This window comes from Colletotrichum costaricense (genome assembly GCF_030867565.1).
Source record: "Colletotrichum costaricense strain IMI 309622 chromosome Unknown Scaffold_13.1, whole genome shotgun sequence".
NCBI classification, from domain to species: Eukaryota; Fungi; Ascomycota; class Sordariomycetes; order Glomerellales; family Glomerellaceae; genus Colletotrichum; species Colletotrichum costaricense.
In genome coordinates, this window is record NW_026848242.1 from 1,271,506 (window position 1) to 1,291,733 (window position 20,228).

A 20,228-nucleotide genomic window follows, 5' to 3' on the forward strand; every position below is an offset into this window, starting at 1 on the left:
CTGATTAGAAACGTCGTTCCAATGCGCATTCCCGGAATACACCAAACTCGCAATTGCATTCAAATCGCATAAATTGTCAAGGTTAAAACCACTAGATTGATACCGTTACTGGTCTCCCACAATGTGAACTGGGCCGACTTTACCTTGAAGATGCCGGATGGGTCCATAAAAACCGGTGTACCCCACGTGCCGTCTCCAGCGTTATCGATAAGAAAAAGTTCGCCGCAGCCACCAGTAAGTAACTACGAAACTTTTCTCGTATACAATTCGGCGTCAATTCCATTGTCTTGCAAACACGCGACAACCGATAAGATGCCCTCCACATACAAGAAGGACAAGCCGTGGGACACGGACGACATTGACAAATGGAAAATCGACGCCTTCACACCCGCCGACAACGCCGGCGGCACATTTGCTGAGGAATCCTCCTTCCAGATCGTTTTCCCCAAGTACCGCGAAGTGTACCTCAAGGAGGCATGGCCTCTCGTTACAAAGGCTCTCGAGAAGACGGGCATCGCTTGCTCGCTCGACTTGATTGAGGGTTCAATGACCGTCAAGACGACAAGGTCCGTATTCCAGTCTGCAATAATCTTCTTCAATGCTCGACCCACTCCACCACAGTAACTAACATGCTGTTCTCTACCTCCAGAAAAACATTTGACCCCGCCGCCATTCTGAACGCCCGCGACCTCATCAAGCTCCTGGCCCGAAGCGTCCCCGCGCCGCAGGCTCTCAAGATCCTCGACGACGGCGTCGCATGCGACATCATCAAGATCCGCAACCTGGTCCGCAACAAGGAGCGCTACGTCAAGCGCCGCCAGCGCATCCTCGGCCCCAACGGCTCGACCCTCAAGGCCCTCGAGCTGCTCACCCAGACCTACATCCTCGTGCAGGGCAGCACCGTCTCCGTCATGGGCCCTTACAAGGGCCTCAAGGAGGTGCGCCGCGTCGTCCAGGACTGCATGGAGAACATCCACCCCATCTACCACGTCAAGGAGCTCATGATCAAGCGCGAGCTCGCAAAGGACCCGGAGCTCGCCGAGGAGAGCTGGGACCGCTTCCTGCCTAATTTCAAAAAGAAGTCGCTCAGCCGCCGCCGCGTGCCGCACAACGTCACGGACAAGACCAAAAAGGTCTACACGCCCTTCCCGCCCGCGCCCGAGAAGAGCAAGGTCGACAAGCAGATCGAGACGGGCGAGTATTTTTTGGGCAAGGAGGCCAAGAACAAGGCCGCGCAGGCCGAGCGCTTGGAGCAGCAGAAGCAGAAGAAGGAGGAGAAGTTGCGCGAGAGGGAAAAGGACTTTATACCCCCCGAAGAGCTCGGCCACAAGAGGAAGAAGAGAAAGAAGAGCGAGGACGACGAGTGAGGGGTAAAGAGGATCTGAGATGTGGAGGAAGCGGAAGAAATTGTGTAGTCTGGGGCAGGTGTCTGTTGTATCTTTGCAGAAAAGGGGTCGCCACGTACGTAGGTGAGGTGTTAGCTCACTCAAGATACCCTTCCATTCAAGAGTTCAAGAGTCTTCTGACATGTGGGCGATCTTCTCAAACTTCACCGCCTGAAGGGTTGTAAATCAAAAGCGAAATGTCAATATAGGGAAAAGTTCACGATGTGTTATGCAATTAACTTGAGAAACTGAGGCGGTGTTCACTACCTAAGCTAGGTGGCCTAAAATTTTCTTAATCTTCAACCTTTGTGTGTCTCCAGGCAAGTTCTGTTTCTTTAGGGCCAATCTTTGCTCATTCCTCGCATTGCTGAGGGCGTGTGATCGAGGTATCGGTCGTGCAGAGGAACAAACTCCAGCATTCGACTGCCCCTTCAGACATCTGTACCGATCTAGCCTCACTTTTTCGGCTTCATCGAGCAATCAAAGGTACGATGATAGTAGTAGCTAGCCGGGAAAGGGCCACCCTCTGGCGATTCGGGATAGTAAATCTCCCATCCTGGGGCGTAGCTGTTGTAGTATTTGCCACCGTACCTAGAGTAGACTGTATTAGTCCTCATTCAACAAGAAGCGATATAAAGTTTTGAGAGGATGATACTTACGCCATGTGAGGCCAGCGGTCCTTGTGGGCAAAGAAGAGAGTGACGTAGGGAAGGGGACTGCATATTGGCTGCCAGTCGCCCCATTGGAAAGGCACGTTCTCTCCGAAAAGCTGGCAGGCGTTGTTGAAGACCCAGCCGCGGCTAGGCCACTGCCTCCAGCCCGGCCAGTCGGCCTGGCACCAGATACCGAGCTGGCAGTCGCCGACAATCGGGCTTGGAGTACACCAGTTTTGCGGGTCAGGGGGTTCCTTCTCGAGGTCGTAGTTTTCGCCGCATCTCGGGACTCGCTTGCCGATGCTAGAGAGAGATTCGTCGTGCTGCTCAGGGTTGTACTCGATGGTCTCGCGCTTGCGGTCGAGGCCGGCGGTCTTGACGAGGTGGGCCCAGATCTCTTTGTTGACGGGGATGACCTTGTGGCCGTGCTTGAGGGCCTCCTCTTCGGTGATATTGAGGGGATTGTCGTGGGGGAAGTCTCTGGGAGCAAGGTGAGGGCCAATGGAGAAGCTACGCTTGGAAAGACCGTTGCTGAAGGTGGCTTCAGTGGGAGTCTCAACGGTGTTGAGGTTTGCAATTCCACCTGTAGCGGCCACGACATTGATGCCCGAAAAGAACATCAAGGCCAGTGCCGTGACAACGAACATAGCTTTATGCCACATCATGATAGGGTTGCGTAAGCTATATTAGTAGTTTGCGAGCGAGAAGCTTAGTGTGTTGCTGTGGTTGAGATGGGTCAGGGAGAGGCAGGATCTTTTCTTCTTTATTGTAGGTGAAAGAAGAAGGAGCTGGGCGAGCGGAGAGAAGTGCCTCCCAAGAGGGGTCCTTTACCCAGTGTGAGGCAAGAGGGTGGACTGGAAGAAACCAGTAGCCGGATTTGGGGGTGAATATTCATTATGTCTAGCGGCACCTATCACGTGTGTATATTCCCTGACTTACACTTGGTCTGATCAAGAAGCCTACGCAAAGAGTGAGGTGGCAGAACAGACTGGAGAAACGGTATAGGGATGGCACAACTCAAGCAAGTACCGAAAGTCCTATGAAAGAGCCCATGGCAAAAATTGTGTTTGTGTGACCTTTCTTGGAAGGCAATCAGAAGGCGCAAACACATCTCTAGGCAAATCCTCTGCGCAGGTAGCAACTATGCCTCTTGAGAACGTAGGCCCTGCTGAATACAGCAAAGTACTCAAGGCTACACGTTTGATTGACACGTTGGAGGACATGACAGGCTTGCTCAATCAACTTCACCCATAAGGAATAGACGTACGAGTTGGCTGAGAATCTCTTAGATAGCGGTCAACCGAATGGAACCATTTACTATGGAGAACAATGGATTCCTTGAGTAAGAGAACTTTCAATTCTTGTAAAGTGTTATTAAATTCAGAGAAATCCTCGATGCCATCATGGATACTCTATTTGTACCCATGTCGTACATTGGAACACAAAGTTCTCCCTTACAGCTTAGGCGACGCAGAGGGCTCCTCAAACTCAACCACAAGTTTGCCAAACTGCTTGCCCGCTTCCATATCCTTGAACAGCCCGTCAATGCCCTCAAGGTTCGTCAGTCCCTTGACCGTTCGGCTGACAACAGGCTTAATCTTCTTCTCCCTCACAAAAGCAACCATGTCTCTAAACTCTTCTCGGGAACCCATAGTCGTGCCCTTGAGCTCCACATTCTTGAGAACAGCCTGCATCAGCCAGTCCATCTGCGGCGACACCGTCATGCCGTACTGGCTAATGACACCGCCGGGCTTGAGCACCTTGACCGCCTTTCCCACAATCTCTCCGCCGGCACCGTCGACCACTGCATCGAGGTACGGCCGCGACTTGGGCAGCTGGGCCTGCAGCTCCTTCTCCCACCCCTTCTTCTTGTAATTCACGCCCCCGGCGGCGCCCATACCCTTAGCCTTTTCAATCTTGGCCTCGTCGCCAGAGGTGACGTAGACGTTGCAGCCAAACGCGACGGCAAACTGGAGGACCTGGAGCGCCACGCCGCCCCCAATGCCCGTGACGAGAATGTTCCTGCCCTTCTCCGCGTTTCCGCTCTTCGTCACGAGCGCACGCCAGCCCGTGAGCCCGACGAGGGGTAGGGCGGCGCCTTCGGCGGGTGTGAGGTGCTCTGGGGCCAGCTCGACCTCGTCCTGGGGGAGGGCGAGGTAATCTTGCGCGGTGCCGTCCGGGTACGTCTGGGTGGCGCCGATGACGCTGAATTTGCGAATGTCTTCCGGCCCGTCCGGGCTTGAAGCCCAGCCGCGGCTGGGTGTGATGAGAACTGGCTTATTGATAAGGCTTCTGTCTGCGTCTTTCCCAACCTCGACTACGATGCCGTATCCATCTGCCATAAGGGGGTGATCAAATGAAATGCCTGGATACAGGTGGCGCCGGATGAAGAGATCACGGTGGTTGAGAGCAGCAGCCGTCAACCGCACTAAGACATCTTTGGGCCCTGGAGTCGGCTTCGGGACTTCATTGAGTTGGAGGCTGATATTCGAATTAATTTCGGTAATATGATTAACAATGGAAATATATTTCTTACGGATAGTACACCTTTCCGGGCTTCCCCTCGATCTTTTTGACGGTAATAGAGTGAGGCATGGTCAATATGCAATGTGCTGCGTCGGCACTGACACTGTAGATATCCAATTCAGTGTCGCAAGATCAACGAAAAGGGGGCCACGCCAGCTCTTATGTGAACAGAAAGGATTGAACCGAGCGAGATTAATAATATGATATACCGGGTCGCTGCCGACGTTGACGTTGTGATTTGGTGGGGGAGTAGGCGTCCCCCGGCCTCCTGTCCCTCCACTCAGCCGGGGCCGAACTCCCCGCATTCAGTGACGAGACCTCGGCACTTTCCCCACGCGGCGGTGGCGCGGGGGGTACAACGCATGGGCCAACCGACGTAATGTACCTTGTCAGGGACACCACCACTTACATGCTCTCTACCGCTTTCGATCTTCGTGACAACTTCATGTACCGTACACATGCAAAATAGGAAGATTGGCTGTCGAAGACGACTTGCCTAAGTAACTAAGTATACAATGAACGCTTCCACATCCCTCATCTCATATACACGGGAGTCGAAACAAGCTCCTTTCCACGCTCTCACTACCTACACGACATGAAAACCCCTTTCACCAAGTCACGCCCTGCATCTTGACAGGCACATGCAGCAACCGATCTCCAGCCTTGGTGGGACTCGGCATATTCCCAGCCCTCACGTTGACCTGCAGCGCCCAGTGCATGAGCCTAGGCTCCCCGAGCCCTGAGTCCCTCTCCTCGCGCCACTTGACAAAGTCCTCCTCCGTCACGTTCTGCGCGAGGTGCTTGTTCTCGGTCTTTTGCTTCGCCACTTCCGTCGCCGCCAGGGGTCCGCGGTGGGCCGGCGGGTAATCGTGCCCTGTCCAGATCTTGGTGGTCTCTGGCAGATCGAGCAGCCGGCGGACCGACGCGAAGAGGTCACGGGCATTACCACCGGGGAAGTCGCACCGCGCGGACCCGACGTCGTGATTGAAGAGGGAGTCACCCGCAAAGACGTTTGCTATTGAAAGTGATGGTCAGTGTTGGGCTGAGAATTCTTCGTGACTGTCTGTGGGGAAGTGCTCACCTCCGATCATGTAGCCCATGTGGTCGGGGGTGTGGCCCGGCAGGTGGATGGCCTTGGCCTTGAGGTCTCCAATCTCGAAGACCTCATCGTCGTCGAGCAGTCGGTCAAAGGCATTGGCGTACTCGTCTTTGGAGATGCCATACTTCTCAGCGAACCTCTCTTGCACGACCCCGATCCGTCTACCGATACAGATCTTGGGGGCGGCGCCGTCCTGTGCCTCCCGCAGCCGAGACTGTAAATATTTGGATGCCGTCAAGTGGTCGGCGTGGACATGTGTCTCTAGGATATTGACAACATTGTAGCCATTCTTTTTTACCATGTCGAGAAGGCCGTCGGCTGTTTGTGTAGAGATGGCGTTCTTTGCTGGATCAAAATCCAAGACGGAGTCGATGATCACTGCGGCTTTGGTTGAAGGGTCGGCTACGATGTACTGCCATGTGCCTGTGACCGGCTCAAAGATCTCGTGGATTGTGGGTTCTTGGGCCATGTTTGACTGTGTAAGTGAGGCGTTGTGGATATGTTCTCGCAACTGGTTGACCCGGTTCATCGGCTAGTTTTGGTAGTTTTGCTAATAATGTAGTCACAAGATGGAGATTTACAATATGGTCACTTGCTCAATTCTTATATCCAAACTCTCGAAACATCTCACTTAATCCTCGCCGTCCATGAATCCATGATCTAGAGAGCATGAAGTCCCTCGGTCACAGTAGTAGTCACCGAAAGAAGCCCAAGCTTACGGAAGCCCCCGAGAGATGTAATCCATCCCGGTGAAGAAGGGGTCTCCACTCTCGGTGATGCCCGTGCGTTCCGGCAGTTCCCCGACGTCGGCGACAGTTACTTCAAAGTGGTCGCCGTCCTCTCCCAGGCCCTTTGGCTGAGAGAGACAGCAACCCTTGCGGGTTCGGGTTCGGGATCCAGGACCATCCTGGGACGGGATTCAACTGATTTCCTGCAACCTTATTGATCCCCCCTTATTCAGACACCTTGCTCTGCCCAATCAATCCTTTGCTGACGGACTTCATGGTCCCTGAACTGCCGACCTTCCACAATGGCGCACGCACCACCTGCAACACCTGTTCTTGAAGATGCATCTTTATCTCATCGGGGATCTGAAATGCGTGCAAATCGAACCGCCATACTCTTTCAGAGAAAGTAGCTTCTCTCACACCACGAAGAAAACCTCAGATACGCATTTCCAAAGGACTAGAAATAAGCTAGCGCCATGTCGTGAGTTAGCTCCCAAAAGGCGTCATTGCTATCCGAAAAGGGAACAAGGTCTAAGAATCAACGCCACTAGCCATCCGTCACTTGCACTCTAAACCGCCTTTGACAAAAGTCAACCCAGACGCTCGGCTCGGCCTCAGCAACAGAGTACAGAATGGGGCCTTACCACTACCACTTACCTGACCAAGGCGGGTAGAAGCTCTACAGGGGTTGGCCCTCTTACTCTTCGGCCTTTGACTATGGGGGGAGGATTATTAACCAAGGGCCCCGCTACCGGTCCATTTTTCCGTCTCTCTTCAAGTCCCCGAACGTATCTGGGCTTTCGGGCTTGATTCACTAAGCAGACTCGAAAACTTGGCACATTCGATAATCTTCCCAGACATTTGAACTCCTCTGTGGCAGTTTTGGCTTTAGACTGTATAAGTTCGTCCCGAGACAGCTCGGAGAGTTTGAAGATTTTGAACTTCCACCACGCATCACCACCTCATCCTCGCTTGACCAGTCATAGAAGAGAAAACCTCTCATATATACAACACACACCCGCCAAACTCCCAGCTTGCAGCAGTTCGTCCCAGAACGCCCCCGCGGCACAAGCACATATACACACATTCACACTCCCACATCCACAGCGGACCAAGCCATGGCAACAACGGCTCTCTCTGGCGCCGCTTTCGGCGCCGCCTTGGTAGCGGCGGGCGTCTACCAGCCCTCAGTCATCATCGCCCAGCTCAAGTTCGAGAACTGGCATATGATCCAGGCCTTCCTCGCAGCCGCAGCAAGCAGCACGTACGTCTAACCATCTCAGCACCTGCTATCCTCTGATCCTCTCACACAACTGACACGATATACAGCGTCTTCGTCCTCGTACTAGACCAGGCGGGCTACGTCCGCCCCAAGCCCCGCAGCCCCTCGCGTCTAGGTCTCTTCTCCCAGTACGACGGCAATATCCTCGGCGGCTCCATCCTCGGCGCCGGCATGGCCATCTCCGGCTCCTGCCCCGGCACCGTCCTCGCCCAGATCGCCGTCGGCACCAAATCCGGCGTCTACGTCCTCGGTGGCGCCGTCCTCGCCGGCATCATGTGGACCGGCTTCCTCCAGAAACTCCTTACGAGCAACGCCAGCTCGGCACCGCCCGAGAACCCCAAGCTCACCGTCCACGAGCGCGTCGGTCTCAGCAGAGCCGTCGCCTTCGTTGGCGTGGAAGCCCTTTTCGCGGGCATCATCTACGCCAGCATGAAGTATACTCCCGCTAGTCCCTACGCCGTCGTCGCTCCCACCATCGGCGGACTCCTGATCGGTCTGGCACAGCTTTTTTCACTGCTCTCCCGCAAGTCCATGCTCGGTGTGTCGACTTCCTACGACGAGATTGGACGGTACTTCTGGTGGGCGGTTCAGGGTGGCGGCGAAAAGGGGAAGCCATCGTATAGCAATATTCTCTTCTCTGCGAGCTTGGCTGCCGGCGCGTGGGCTGTTGCTACAGCATACCCCGAGTTTGCCCTTGGTTCTGCTGATACGGCTGTCTCGCCACAGCTGGCGGTAGTAGGAGGTTTTCTCATTGGCCTGGGATCGAGAATTGGTGGAGGTTGTACTTCTGGACACGGACTCAGCGGCATTTCTCTTTTCTCGACTGCCAGCTTCATCACTGTTGCTTCAATGTTCGGCGCCGGCGCCCTTGTGGCCTCTTTTCTCTGATGCAAGCCGTGTTTAAAATAGTTAATGTAGAAACGACGCCTGCGTGGGCCATCCAATCACCAAACCCTGACGCGGCTTGAAGAACTTTTGTTTATGCTGCTATGCAGTTGCGCAGCAAAAGAGTTGCAGATATTACTACCACATTCTGGTGACAGGCCGCGAAGGACCGTATTGCCACCAAGAGTGAGGAGTATTGCCAACCAGAAAGACCTCCTGTATGGTACGTGTCAACGCCAAGCGAAGGGCTCCAGTGACATTGGGCTTTGTGCATATGCATATTGCCCGTAAGTGGATGCATTAGGCTGTTGCAAATGGGAGACATTTCCGCATCTACGTACAGCCTGTTCTCCTTCAGCTGAAAACAAGGGCACTCTCACGGATATTTTGTTCGACCAATTTCGTTGAAGCCACCGAGTCAGCACACTTACGTTCTTGACACTTCAGTTTCCTGGCAAATACGAGAAGGCGTACTTTCGATCACGTTGATTAACCTGCACCATCAACTCAACAGTTCTTTGCACACGTATCTGCAATGATCGCAGCAAAGATGCTTAGGGTCTTCCTTTTCTCCATGATGTTCGCTGCGAGCGTCGCAGCAGATGAAGGAGATGACTTCGTCAACAATCTGTTCTCGGACCTAGCACCGTCAGTCCCGCATTCTCAGATCCTTTTCACTTGCTTGAAAGCATGTATAATAACCATCTTTATGCGAAAAGATTGCTCGCATCATTTGGAGAGAGGGTCACCATGCAATTCATGAGTCAATCACTCGGCTGGGCTGATAATATTGCCTTAGCTATGGTGCCTCTCGGAATTATCACTATCACAATCAGCGCTATCAGAGTCGGAGGACCCGGTTTCCTCAAGGCCCTTATTGGCAGAGCTAGAGAGAATCTTGCTGTGGCTGAGCAAGAGCTAATGTCATCTACGTCGACAGAGGTCTGTGAGCTCTGGAATGGTCATGAGGTAGTGAGATGTATGGGCTCGGCTCCAATTGCAGAGTTCATTTGCTTGCTGCCGGAGTCTGGGGTCACTAAAGAGACAAAGGTGACGGCGATGCGATTCGAGGAGGTCAAGAATAACTACTTTCGAAGTGAGTACTTCTGTTCACGTAAACGAATACGATCTGATCCCGAAATGTAGAAAGCAAGTCTCGAGCAATGTTTTTTTCGCAATCTAGTGTCGTTGAACTACTCATCTCAAACGCAACAAGACCATGTGGAATCACCAAACCCAGTAAATCCATCGACGACGGGCATGATTATCACACGAAACCCACGGAAGAGCTCGCCGAATATTACCCTCAATTCTCACAATATCACAAGCAGAGCTGAACTACGCACGGCAGCAATATGGGGGATTCTGCTCCAGCTGGGACTCGTCGCTTACGCCGGATGTTCTGTGTACCACCCAGCATTGGGTTTTCTAAAGGACGGAAACCCAGTCGCCCGGTATGCATTTCCGTGCCATTGGGTAGGAATACTTCTACTGGTTGTCGGCCTCCTTCTTTGCGCCCACGTTGTGGAGAGTAGCACTGTCGAAGAGAGTTTTCGACCCTCGAAAAATTTGATGGCGCAAATGGTCTGGCTACAACAAACCAAAACAGTCAGTGACCAGGTTTTCGACTCGTTCGCAGTCTATTCAAAATCCAAACGGCCTTTCATAACAACGTCGGAACGCGAGCGTGAAGCAAGAAATCCCTCAGGACCTTCATTGAAGCAGGAAGAAGTGCCAGGGTCTGCTCTCATGAATGAATCGCCCGAAGTATCCTTAGAGCTAAAAACGACAATTGGAATGGCCATCAGTCTATGTGGATATATTGTGCAGTTCTTCGGCTTGCGTGGGTTACACTGGTCAGTATCGATTGCACAACTCGGCGCCATCCTCCTGATGACCGGAGTAAGATCCTGGGTTCGGCGGGGTCTTGCAAATCCTCCAACATCTTTTCGGACTCGATCAGGTTTCGAACTTGATTGGTTTGCAACGACATTCGCAGATATTCCGAACAGCCCGTGGATACCTGAAGCTAAGTGCAAGGCCAAACCATGGAAGATTGGGTGTTTGAAAGCACACGTTGAACAATTTGAGCAAGGTATGCAAAAGAGAGATTCGAATTCATCAATTGCGCATCGTGTTGTCATGGTCAGGAAAGATATAGCGCAATTGGCCAACTGGCAGGGGCCGGCGTCCATGGAAGCTGTTTCTCTTGCACGATCCATTGAGGCTACGATGGATCTTCTGTTCCGCGACTCAGAGCAGGTTGACTACACCTGGTCTCTCGCGAGCCAGAGAGGAGAACCCGGGGAAAATCTCGAAGAACAGCTCATCTATTTTCGTTTGAACCGAATAGAAGGGAAGTGGAATGCTCATGCAGATGAGCTTGAAGCAGCCTTGTCTATGTGGCTTTACTCCATTGATGACATTGAGAAGAACGAAGAGACAAACCACCAGGACACAGTGGGAGACAACAAAGACGACAAGTGGCTGCGCGTCAAAGGATCGCCTTCGAGACCTGGTTTGCGCCTTCTAGGCTCATATACGGAGAGTTTGCATCGAGATCTCTCGTGGTGGATGCCCAGCGAGACAACCAGAATTATAAGGTTGTCCAGGTTGACAAATCTCCCAGAAGATGGTGTTACAAATGATGAATTGTGCAAGGAAAACCACAGAGTCGTTGGATCTGGTGGGTCTGAGATAGGCCGTCGGCGATATGGAACAGCAGAACTGTCCGAGTTCACGATCGAAATAAAGCACCCTGAAGAATATGAGCGTAAAAGCTACGAAAGCGGAAGCGGAAGCAAAAGCGAGGAGGGAGTACCGGAGACTCCCCCAACGACAGAGGGTGATGGCTCCAACCATGACTTCTTGGCCGCTGAGTTCCTCGGTCCCTTGAAGTTACTGTATGCACAGGACATGTTCTCGAGCTTTTTCAGGACTGCAGCAATGTCACTTAAAAAGCCGCTTGAAGGTCCTGTGGATACACGAAAAAAACATGAAGCGACGGCCCATACAAGCTGGAAGTCTTTCGTCCTCCACAATAGCCAGCTCTCGCAGCTGGCCAGAGACATTGAAAGCACCGGACTCGGTAGCCTCAGTGACGCTTACCTTAGCATGATACCCGCGCTTAGCTTTGAAAAAAAGCTTCCCGGGGCTTCTATCATCATCGACTTAGCAAGGGAGAAGGCCAGAATTCACGAGAGGCTGCAGGACTGGCAGCAGGCAGCAGAGATATACTTGTGGCTGTTCCGTGTCGCCAGGACATTCCCGCTCGAGAACGAATTATCCACTCTAGCAACAGTCATAGTTGTGGACTTCTTGAGGCAAGTCAGTTTGGCCCTGGATTTGGCCCTACAACAAATACAGACACACAACGATGATCCACCTCACGGGTTCTGGAAGGTCAAATATTGGGAGCAAAGACTTCAGCTTGAGCTTCTCTCCAACCTCGATGTGGGAGTTGAGCCGACTGTGGCCGCCCTTCTCCAAATGTATGAGAATCAGAGGCGCCCGTGGAAGCTGAACCTCCTGAAGGACCCTGTATCTTGCAATGAAAGCGAGAGCGGTTGCAACGAAACTAGTGATAGTGGGAGTGAGGACGGTTCCAGCAACATCAGCAACAGCTGTCAGGAAAAGTTGAATTACACAGACTTGCACGAAGCAGCCCGGACCCAAAGCGAAAAACGCCTTATAAAAGCAATGCGTCTTGCGAAAGATATCAACGCAAAAGATGTTCTCGGTTGGACCCCTCTGCATTACGGGGTACGTCGACACGATATCGTTACGACCTTGATGAGATCGCCTCGGATAGATATCAACGCCCGAGACTTGGTTGAATGGACACCATTGCACTATGCCTGCAAAACTCAAGAAAAGCCCGACGACAAGATTGATTATGAGGCTGCAAGACTTCACGGCACTGTCGGGAGCATGCCCTACAACACTATATTGAGGCTATTAGAAGGAGGAGCAGACATCAACGCGCAAGGCAGAGATGGAGTCGCACCGATACACTGTGCCGCAATCACAGGTTTTGTGGAAGGAGTCAAGTTGTTGACAGAGGCGGGCGCAGACATCAACGTCCTTGACGGCTCAGGGAAAACAGCCCTTCACTGGGCCGTATTCCACGGGAGACAAGCCACGGTTGAATATCTGTGGAAAATTGCGAACAGAACATTGCGAGATAGAAAAGGGAGAACGGCTTTGCACCTAGCCGTAATTTCGGGAAACTGGGAGATAGCAACATGGCTTGTCAACAATGATGCTGACGTTATGGCCAGGGACCGGCTCATGAGGATACCTTTGCATCAAGCTGCTTGGGATGGGAAACTCGATCTCATACAATTGATGTACAAGAAGAGTCCCGCTGCTGTTAACACGCCAGACGGAAAAGGTTGTACACCACTGCGTTGCGCGGTCCGCAATGGGCAAGAAGTAGTCGTTCGATGGCTCCTCGAACAGACTGAGGCCGAAATAAACCCCACGTCAACGTGAGGAGGATTATCGCTCATATATTGGGCTATTAGACTGAATCGCGCGGATATTGCTGAACTACTGATCAAGTACGGCGCCAGCTTGACGAGCAGGTGTAGGAGAGGGAGAAGCTTACTACATGAGGCTATTTTTCACGGGAATGCAGAAATTACAGAGATGCTTTTGAAAGCAGGAGCAAAAAATAGTTTTGATGATGATGGGAATTCAGTCATCAAAATGACGAAGGGGGATGAGGAAGAACGGGTTTTCAGGAGTCTACTTGAGAAGTACGAGGTAAATTTGGGTGAAGAGTAGGCGGATCATCTTTCAGTACGCGGTGATAAGATGTGGTTGCAGCGCGATCAAACTGCGAAGACAGTATGTGACCCTTCTCTGAGTACATAGCAGGACAGCATCAACCAGGATCTCGGGCAATTGACAACCTCAATAACAGCAAAGAGACCAAGACCGTATATGAGGGGTGAGACAGCTTGGCGACGATGTGGTGAAGGTAAGGTAAAGAGAACTAATGCAGACGTCATTGAAGCTTGGCATAGCTTGTGTGATACCATTTACGTCAAGAGGAAGAGGTAATCAACACTGCCAGCCATTCCCATTCACTTCCCGTGGACTCAAGTTCGATAGTGATGATAAAGTACGTCTGAGATGCGTCTTCATTGATATTTCAAGCCCGTAAAGCCCTACCACGATACTCCGGAGAGTTAGCTTCCCCCTCCACCGCAAACAATTGTTGAGCCGGTTGCACCGTCAAGCATTCTGCTGACTGGTCTTTCGAAGCCAGTCACACGCCTTTCATAGTCATGTCTCATAGCAACCAGGCCCTTCCAGATTCCTTGTTCAAAAACTGCCATCTTGCTCTTAGACAACCGAGTTCGACCAGCCAGCTTGACAGACAGCACACGTGAGGGCCCATCCGGTCTGCTGATGCGTATACACGTCGAAGCAAGATGAGTGTGTGTGGTTGCCGCACTTAATGCAGCACACCGTTCCTGCCTCGCCAATGTCTTTGAAGCAGACAGGGCATGACTTGCCGTCCTTGGACTTCGCAATACCGTCCGACATGGAGGGGTCTTGGCTGGCCTCCGCTGCTGTGAAGCGGACTTTAGGGGCACGCTCAATGAGCCTCTCGATCTCTTCGGAAAAGAGCGTTCTCTGTGGGAGTAGCTCTGCTGGTGCCCGGAAAACATGCGTCAGGACGTCTGCGATTTCGTCAGTAATCGGATGCAGGAGAGAAAGGTAGCATTTCCGCTGACAGATTATATGTTTGCAATTGCTGCGAGGTCTGAACATCTAGTTGAGGTTAGCAATTGTTTGACGATGCTTCGGCGTTACCCACTATGCTCGAGCAGGTGCATGAGGTCTTTGTTCCGATAATGACCTCGTATGTATCGGGTCCAGTCCCACGGATGCCGATGCTGACTCCACCATCGAAATCGTTGGACTGCTTGATCACAAACATGTCTTCCTTCATCGCTTTCTTGACAGAACCAACGTGGCTCTTGTCAGCTGTGTCAACAAAGAAGCGCTTCTCGCCGTTGCTGCTAGTGTTCTTGGAGATAGGGCCGAATGGCTTGTCGTCAGGAGCGTCTCTGATGGCAACGACCTCAGGCTTGTACGTGCTCAAGTTCTCGAGCCTCTCGACGAGAATACCCTTCTTCCCATCGTCCGGCATCTCACGCATGGCGAGCTGCTCCTTAAGCATAGGAACAGTAAGCCTGGCCCAGTCCGTGTCATCTGGCACTGGGCCCGTGTTGATGCCATAGGTGCAAAGCCCGCGGCGTGTAAGACGCTGGATGTCGGCCGGGTACTTGAGAAATGATGACTTTGTGGATGCAGATCTTGTCTTGGGCTCGGCCTGAGCTCGATTCTGTGTCTGTGGCTCCTCGTCTGGACTGTATTCCGAATAGAGGGTAGATTCTTGTGTCAAGGAGGGCGGAGACGACAACTCCGAAGACAGCGAGACGGACATGATGGTAGTTGAACTGCGAAGACTCTTCTACCTTCCACTGTTTGGTGAATCAGATTCTCCACGATGTATAGCTCGCAAATCGATTGCTTTGTATTTGATTGACAAGGGGTTTATAGAAAGAATTAGAACGAAGATGCTGAGGAGGGCAGTTGGGTCTGACGTTATGGAAGAGAATGACATCAGGGACGGTTGTAGAAACCGAAGTGATGGCACATGAGGCCACCGTTCGACGTACCTGCCTCCCAGCTCTCTTCTAGAAGGAACCATATAGATGAGATGGGTTCCAGTAAAGGAAGGCAGTCACGAACATGCGCGATGACCAATTTGAGGAAAAGGAGGCAGGTCATGGCTTACTCGTACCTTCCAAGACGATCGGTAAAAAGGTACCTTCCTTCATACCGTCCCAGAGCACGATCGGACGTCAAGATTTTAGCCAAGGTCATCATTGCTTGAATACTCCAAGGCAGAACCGAAGATTGTGATGTTAAAAAAGCGACCTGGATCGTGTTCTTCGGAATCTAGTCTATCTTGAACAGTGCGGCGAACTGCAGCTCGTCTAATCTTCAGTCGAAATCGTCTTTCCCCGCTCGTCCTAACATCATTTGATTTTTATACTTTTTCTCACACACGCTCACTACAACACGCCAAACTTCCATGATTATTGAAGAGGAATTTAGCAAGGCCGCTCTCACCATGTTTCATTTTTTTTCCCATACTCAGGTTGGTCCGGTGGGTGTACCTTATCTCTGAAAGACCCGCCCGTTGACCTATCCGTACCTAAAGAGATAACCGCAAAATGGCTGCTTGACTCATCGCGCGTGTGACCAACACCGGCATCGTACTCGAGTTGTCTTTCGCGCACTTCAAACGCCTCAAAGACCGTGTATGCCGAGCCTCGAAACCTGTTGCGTCTCATACAGTCTAGATTGCGTTCGCGTCGCTTTAAAGCTGGGTGTTTTTTATTTGGATACCATGTTCAAAGGTCATTTCCATCCCCAGCCCATGTCCCAATACGGCCATTACGGGCTTCTGGACAAGATTCTGATTGGCTTAGTTCATCTTTTCCCGTAGAAATCGCGAGATTGACATGTGGGAATACCTGGGATGTTGCGAGTGACTCAACCTCTTATATCATATCCACCGCGTCCTTTTCGCTTTCCTTCCACAACTACAACTGACGGACACAACATCTCGCATCAATTCGCATCAAGCCTTCTTCGGCCCTTCTTTCAGCCCATCATGCCCCGAAGAAATATCAGCTCAGGGTCTGCCTTTGAGGCACAAATCGGCTACTCCCGCGCGGTGGTCTCGGGCGATCTCATCTTTGTGTCTGGAACCACGGGGTCCGTGTCTCCCTCCAACCTCAACCCCAGCCCACCCATTCATATCATGGTTTATAAACGCGCATGTACAGTTGGGGCATATATGCTAATTAGTCCAACGGCACAGTTACAACTACGCAACAGGCGTCATATCTCCCAACATTGTCGAGCAGACGGAGCAGACGATGGAGAACATCGCCGCCGCCCTCGCCGAGGCCGGCGCCGAGATCAAGGACGTCGTGCGCGTCCGCTACATCCTCCCCGACCGCAACGACTTTCAAAAGACATGGCCGGTGCTTCAAAAGTACTTTGGCGACGTCCGCCCCGCGGCGACCATGATCCAGGCGGCGTTGATGGAGGACGTGATGAAGATTGAGATTGAGGTCACGGCCAAGAAGGAGGCTGCCAGTTTGTAGTTGAAGCGCTGCACTGTAGGACAACAGCTCTATAGTTCGTGTGAGAAGGTGAGGCCTTTTGGTGGCTTTCGGTCCTGCAGGGAGACTCGATACCAGAACGCCTTGCGCAGGATAATTTGGTTGTGAAGAAAACAGCCTGGTAGTGAGATATCTTGATGAGTGAGATGTGAGAGCAAATCGAAATTACCGAACTCTTGATCCGTAGATATTTCCCAATCAAAGAAGTAGTTGACCCCATTTCCAAGAGCTTATGGCCACTTCCACAAATGACAAAACGAGCTTGCCGTGGTTTGCCATCCTGCAGCAAGCATAATAACATCAAGATATGTACTCGTCACGACTAGAAAGCTGGAACACAGTCACAGAACGACACCAGCCTAGTTATGAGCATGGCTTGAGGGGGGGCTTTGCTCCGTACTTGAACGTATTTTCAAGCTGGTGCCTTGGCCAAACCTCTTCACTTTCTCCGTCTCTCTCACCCTTGAACGACGTGTTACTATCAAGTTGAATCACAACTGTGATGAGACAAGTAGTCACTGAACCAAAAGACGATTGTTCGTCGCTCAAATCTTCAGCTGTAGACTCGTGACATAGAAAATCACCCCAGGATGCCGGAATACTAATGAGTTTATAAGTACAGCTCAATCATATCTGTAAGCGGCTCTTCAACATCCAAAGTCAGAAAGCTGCAAAGAATCAGTTCTCACTTCATGCAAGAAATGTCACCATCCCGAGAAACAAGGCCCAGAAGGTACACGGCGGGATAAGTATGCAGCCAATACCGGGTCGTTTCAACTCTATCAAGATAGAATACTGTTAGAGCAAACCCCAACATCACAGAGCGCATCATACCATGACATTCCCATCAAACTGAGGTCGTGAAAGCCTCAACCCGAGGAGGGTATCACACTCGCAAACATATCAGCTCCCAGTCCAAACAGTCTTCAACGGCAACAGACGGCTAATCTCAGCCTCCAAGTCAGCCTCCAAAAGCCAAAAGGGGGCGCATTAGAACAAATACCCGAACATGGCTATTGCGGCGGCGTAGTGTGATAGCAATGAGTTGGCATATAACACAAACCTAGCATCATATAACACGCAGCCCCTGCAACTGCAACCACTTTAACCAGCCTAGCCAACCCCCTCCGAGATGAGGACTTCATACCCACGCAACTGCCGAGCTCATGGACTCGGGAAAGGAGCTATTCACTGCTGATAGCGATGCTAAGGCTGGAATAAGACCGCCAGAGGGCAACACATGCCCCCCGATATTTTGGGATACCATACAGTGACAAAAGCCACGAATCCTCAAATCTCATGCACAATGAGATCGATACCCAACATCGCCATGCCCAGGGTTCAGTCCAGCTCCGGGGAAGCAGACCGACCACCCCTCCCCTCCCCTCCATCCTAGCCGCTCATTGTCCTGAGCTGAGCCAACTCGTACGACGACGACCCCCAGCACTGAAGTCATAATGGCGGGAAATATCCCCGCCGCACGACCTCGGAGCCGAAAAGAGCTCTCTGCTTTACCTACCAAGGATACACAGAATGAGGTTGCGGGGGAAGTTGTGGTCTCGGCCCCCGTTGGGAATACAGTCAACCACCGACCAGTAACGACCCCTGTTTCCAGCCTGCCCGGCGGGCTACCTGCGTGAGAATAGAACGATGAAGGGGAAAAAAGGCCGTACCAAGGCCAACAATCAAGTCTCCATCATTCAGTCCTCCATTACCAAGTCCACCGAGAGAATCAAAAGAATGATGTCTTTTTTCTCTCTCTGCTGTAACTCGCCGCCCTCTGACGCAAGTTTGCGACCCAGAGACCCTGATCTTACCGGCTGCGCGTTCTGGCCCCTCCTTCCATGCGGCGTAGCCAACCCCACGCAAGGCAGGCCGGCATGAAAATGGGGACGGGGAGACGTCATTGCCGATCCCTCTTCTCGCCCGCTCACGTTCAATACCACGGGCGCAAGATAGAGACAGAGAGGCACAGAAAGTAGGCGTTGCACACACGCAAACCTGCATGTGAGAGGAAAGCTATGCATCAGATCAAGTTTTTTGGATTGAGATGTGCTTGAAAAATTGAAGATATAAATGAGCAGCAATGGACAGTGAAATTGGAAATGCCATAATATCTCTACACTTGTAAATCATTTAACAAACGGCTTTGCGCAACATCGCCTTCCCACCCCCCCTTGATACTCATACCACACATACACGGTCCTACGGTACATATCACCAAAAAAACAAAAACTTAATCGCAATGGAGACCTCAACCACCAACTCCCTCATCATCTCCCTCGCCATCATCCTCGCCGTCTTCCTCGGGGGCACCTTCGCCTACCAGCAAGGCATGCTTGACCCCCTCATCGAGCAAGTCGGGTGAGTTTTAACCTTCTTCTTCACGAATAAGGTCCCCAAAAATCTCCAGCCTCAAGCTGACCACCCGTTTGCGCAAAACAGCATCATGATGTTCAAGGCCAAGGCGGAAGCCGAAAAGAAGAAGATGCAGGCACAGGGCATGAAGGCCGGACAAGACTTTGTCGATGGTGAGTCGAGAACACCCCCAAGAACCGTTTGATAAGTCTCCGCGACCCACTAACGATTACTGCGCCATAGACCAACTCAAGGGAAACAAGCAGGCAGCCGACGTCGCAGACGGCATTGGCTCCATCGGCGGGCTGAAGAAGCAGTTGTAAACAAAAACTTCAGCCTCATAAAAAAAATGAGATTAGACTGAAGCTTAAAATCCTAGTCGGGGTACGATCTCATCTGTGCCTCGACCATGAGGACCACGAGGACCACGAACTTTTTTCAACGGGGAGCGAATGATGGGCGTTTCATTGGGCCGTCACTTGGCGTGTACGATATCTGTAGTGCAGCAAACTTTACGACTGGCGGGCGTCTTAGTCTGGTTTTCTGGGTTTCAATTACCTTTATTCTGGAACAATTTTCGGCGCTAGAAGAGAGGGCCAAAAAGAAAACATTTCGCAACGTTCAACAGTTTGTCAACGAATACTTTTTGTTGTTGAAGTCTCTGCGCGCTCACTGGAAAGTCTGTCCGAACTATCGTCCAGTGATGACTACTGGAAAGCTAGGCATTTGCTGCCAGCTGCAATGAAAGGGGTGAACAAGGACTGCGAAAAGAGTTTCTACCCGCTTGGTAACCAGGAAGAACCTGTTGCGGAGAGATTAAGGAGAGCAGGGGTTTTGATGACCTCATGGCATCTGGCACTGCCCGGCGCAGGCAGGGACCCTGGACCTTGGACAGGACAAGCTGAAAACCAGCTCAACCCTCTCTCAGTCTCTCCCTGCAGTTTTTCTCCTCGCAAACTTCATTGGGCTAAACGGGGACAGGGCAGGTAGGGCCTAGTGGACGGGTGAGAAAAAGTGCAGGGCTCGCGGTGGCCCCGGTTCCCGTACAACCGTGAATCTGAACCTGTGACGATCGCCGGCAAAGCTTGGGCGC

General features: G+C 51.9%; 11 protein-coding genes across 11 annotated transcripts; 6 read left to right on the forward strand and 5 right to left on the reverse strand.

The window, feature by feature from the left end:
• Positions 1-312: 312 nt before the first annotated feature.
• CCOS01_11828 (ribosomal RNA assembly protein KRR1) lies at positions 313-1,367 on the forward strand (the record flags this gene model as incomplete). Its single annotated transcript, XM_060459979.1, has 2 exons — positions 313-566; positions 650-1,367. 2 exons carry the CDS (start codon positions 313-315, stop codon positions 1,365-1,367), a joined length of 972 nt encoding a protein of 323 aa, XP_060309810.1.
• Positions 1,368-1,840: 473 nt separating this feature from the next.
• CCOS01_11829 (uncharacterized protein) lies at positions 1,841-2,700 on the reverse strand (the record flags this gene model as incomplete). Its single annotated transcript, XM_060459980.1, has 2 exons — positions 1,841-1,976; positions 2,045-2,700. 2 exons carry the CDS (start codon positions 2,698-2,700, stop codon positions 1,841-1,843), a joined length of 792 nt encoding a protein of 263 aa, XP_060309811.1.
• A 792-nt stretch (positions 2,701-3,492) lies between these two features.
• CCOS01_11830 (zinc-binding dehydrogenase) lies at positions 3,493-4,633 on the reverse strand (the record flags this gene model as incomplete). The annotated part of the gene is made up of 2 exons (XM_060459981.1): positions 3,493-4,519; positions 4,575-4,633. The coding sequence occupies 2 exons, from the start codon at positions 4,631-4,633 to the stop codon at positions 3,493-3,495; spliced, it is 1,086 nt and encodes a 361-aa protein (XP_060309812.1).
• A 539-nt stretch (positions 4,634-5,172) lies between these two features.
• CCOS01_11831 (metallo-beta-lactamase superfamily protein) lies at positions 5,173-6,192 on the reverse strand (the record flags this gene model as incomplete). The annotated part of the gene is made up of 2 exons (XM_060459982.1): positions 5,173-5,579; positions 5,646-6,192. 2 exons carry the CDS (start codon positions 6,190-6,192, stop codon positions 5,173-5,175), a joined length of 954 nt encoding a protein of 317 aa, XP_060309813.1.
• Positions 6,193-6,378: 186 nt separating this feature from the next.
• On the reverse strand, positions 6,379-6,736 carry CCOS01_11832 (uncharacterized protein; the record flags this gene model as incomplete). Its single annotated transcript, XM_060459983.1, has 2 exons — positions 6,379-6,570; positions 6,629-6,736. The coding sequence occupies 2 exons, from the start codon at positions 6,734-6,736 to the stop codon at positions 6,379-6,381; spliced, it is 300 nt and encodes a 99-aa protein (XP_060309814.1).
• Positions 6,737-7,509: 773 nt separating this feature from the next.
• On the forward strand, positions 7,510-8,561 carry CCOS01_11833 (YeeE/YedE family protein; the record flags this gene model as incomplete). Its single annotated transcript, XM_060459984.1, has 2 exons — positions 7,510-7,655; positions 7,721-8,561. 2 exons carry the CDS (start codon positions 7,510-7,512, stop codon positions 8,559-8,561), a joined length of 987 nt encoding a protein of 328 aa, XP_060309815.1.
• Positions 8,562-9,132: 571 nt separating this feature from the next.
• CCOS01_11834 (uncharacterized protein) lies at positions 9,133-9,704 on the forward strand (the record flags this gene model as incomplete). The annotated part of the gene is made up of 2 exons (XM_060459985.1): positions 9,133-9,206; positions 9,278-9,704. The coding sequence occupies 2 exons, from the start codon at positions 9,133-9,135 to the stop codon at positions 9,702-9,704; spliced, it is 501 nt and encodes a 166-aa protein (XP_060309816.1).
• A 996-nt stretch (positions 9,705-10,700) lies between these two features.
• CCOS01_11835 (uncharacterized protein) lies at positions 10,701-13,052 on the forward strand (the record flags this gene model as incomplete). The annotated part of the gene is made up of 1 exon (XM_060459986.1): positions 10,701-13,052. The coding sequence occupies one exon, from the start codon at positions 10,701-10,703 to the stop codon at positions 13,050-13,052; it is 2,352 nt and encodes a 783-aa protein (XP_060309817.1).
• An 858-nt stretch (positions 13,053-13,910) lies between these two features.
• On the reverse strand, positions 13,911-15,021 carry CCOS01_11836 (SAP domain-containing protein; the record flags this gene model as incomplete). Its single annotated transcript, XM_060459987.1, has 3 exons — positions 13,911-14,251; positions 14,306-14,342; positions 14,389-15,021. 3 exons carry the CDS (start codon positions 15,019-15,021, stop codon positions 13,911-13,913), a joined length of 1,011 nt encoding a protein of 336 aa, XP_060309818.1.
• A 1,239-nt stretch (positions 15,022-16,260) lies between these two features.
• Positions 16,261-16,759, forward strand: CCOS01_11837 (endoribonuclease L-PSP; the record flags this gene model as incomplete). The annotated part of the gene is made up of 2 exons (XM_060459988.1): positions 16,261-16,364; positions 16,471-16,759. The coding sequence occupies 2 exons, from the start codon at positions 16,261-16,263 to the stop codon at positions 16,757-16,759; spliced, it is 393 nt and encodes a 130-aa protein (XP_060309819.1).
• Positions 16,760-19,022: 2,263 nt separating this feature from the next.
• On the forward strand, positions 19,023-19,458 carry CCOS01_11838 (uncharacterized protein; the record flags this gene model as incomplete). The annotated part of the gene is made up of 3 exons (XM_060459989.1): positions 19,023-19,141; positions 19,223-19,308; positions 19,379-19,458. The coding sequence occupies 3 exons, from the start codon at positions 19,023-19,025 to the stop codon at positions 19,456-19,458; spliced, it is 285 nt and encodes a 94-aa protein (XP_060309820.1).
• Between the last annotated feature and the right edge of the window lie 770 nt (positions 19,459-20,228).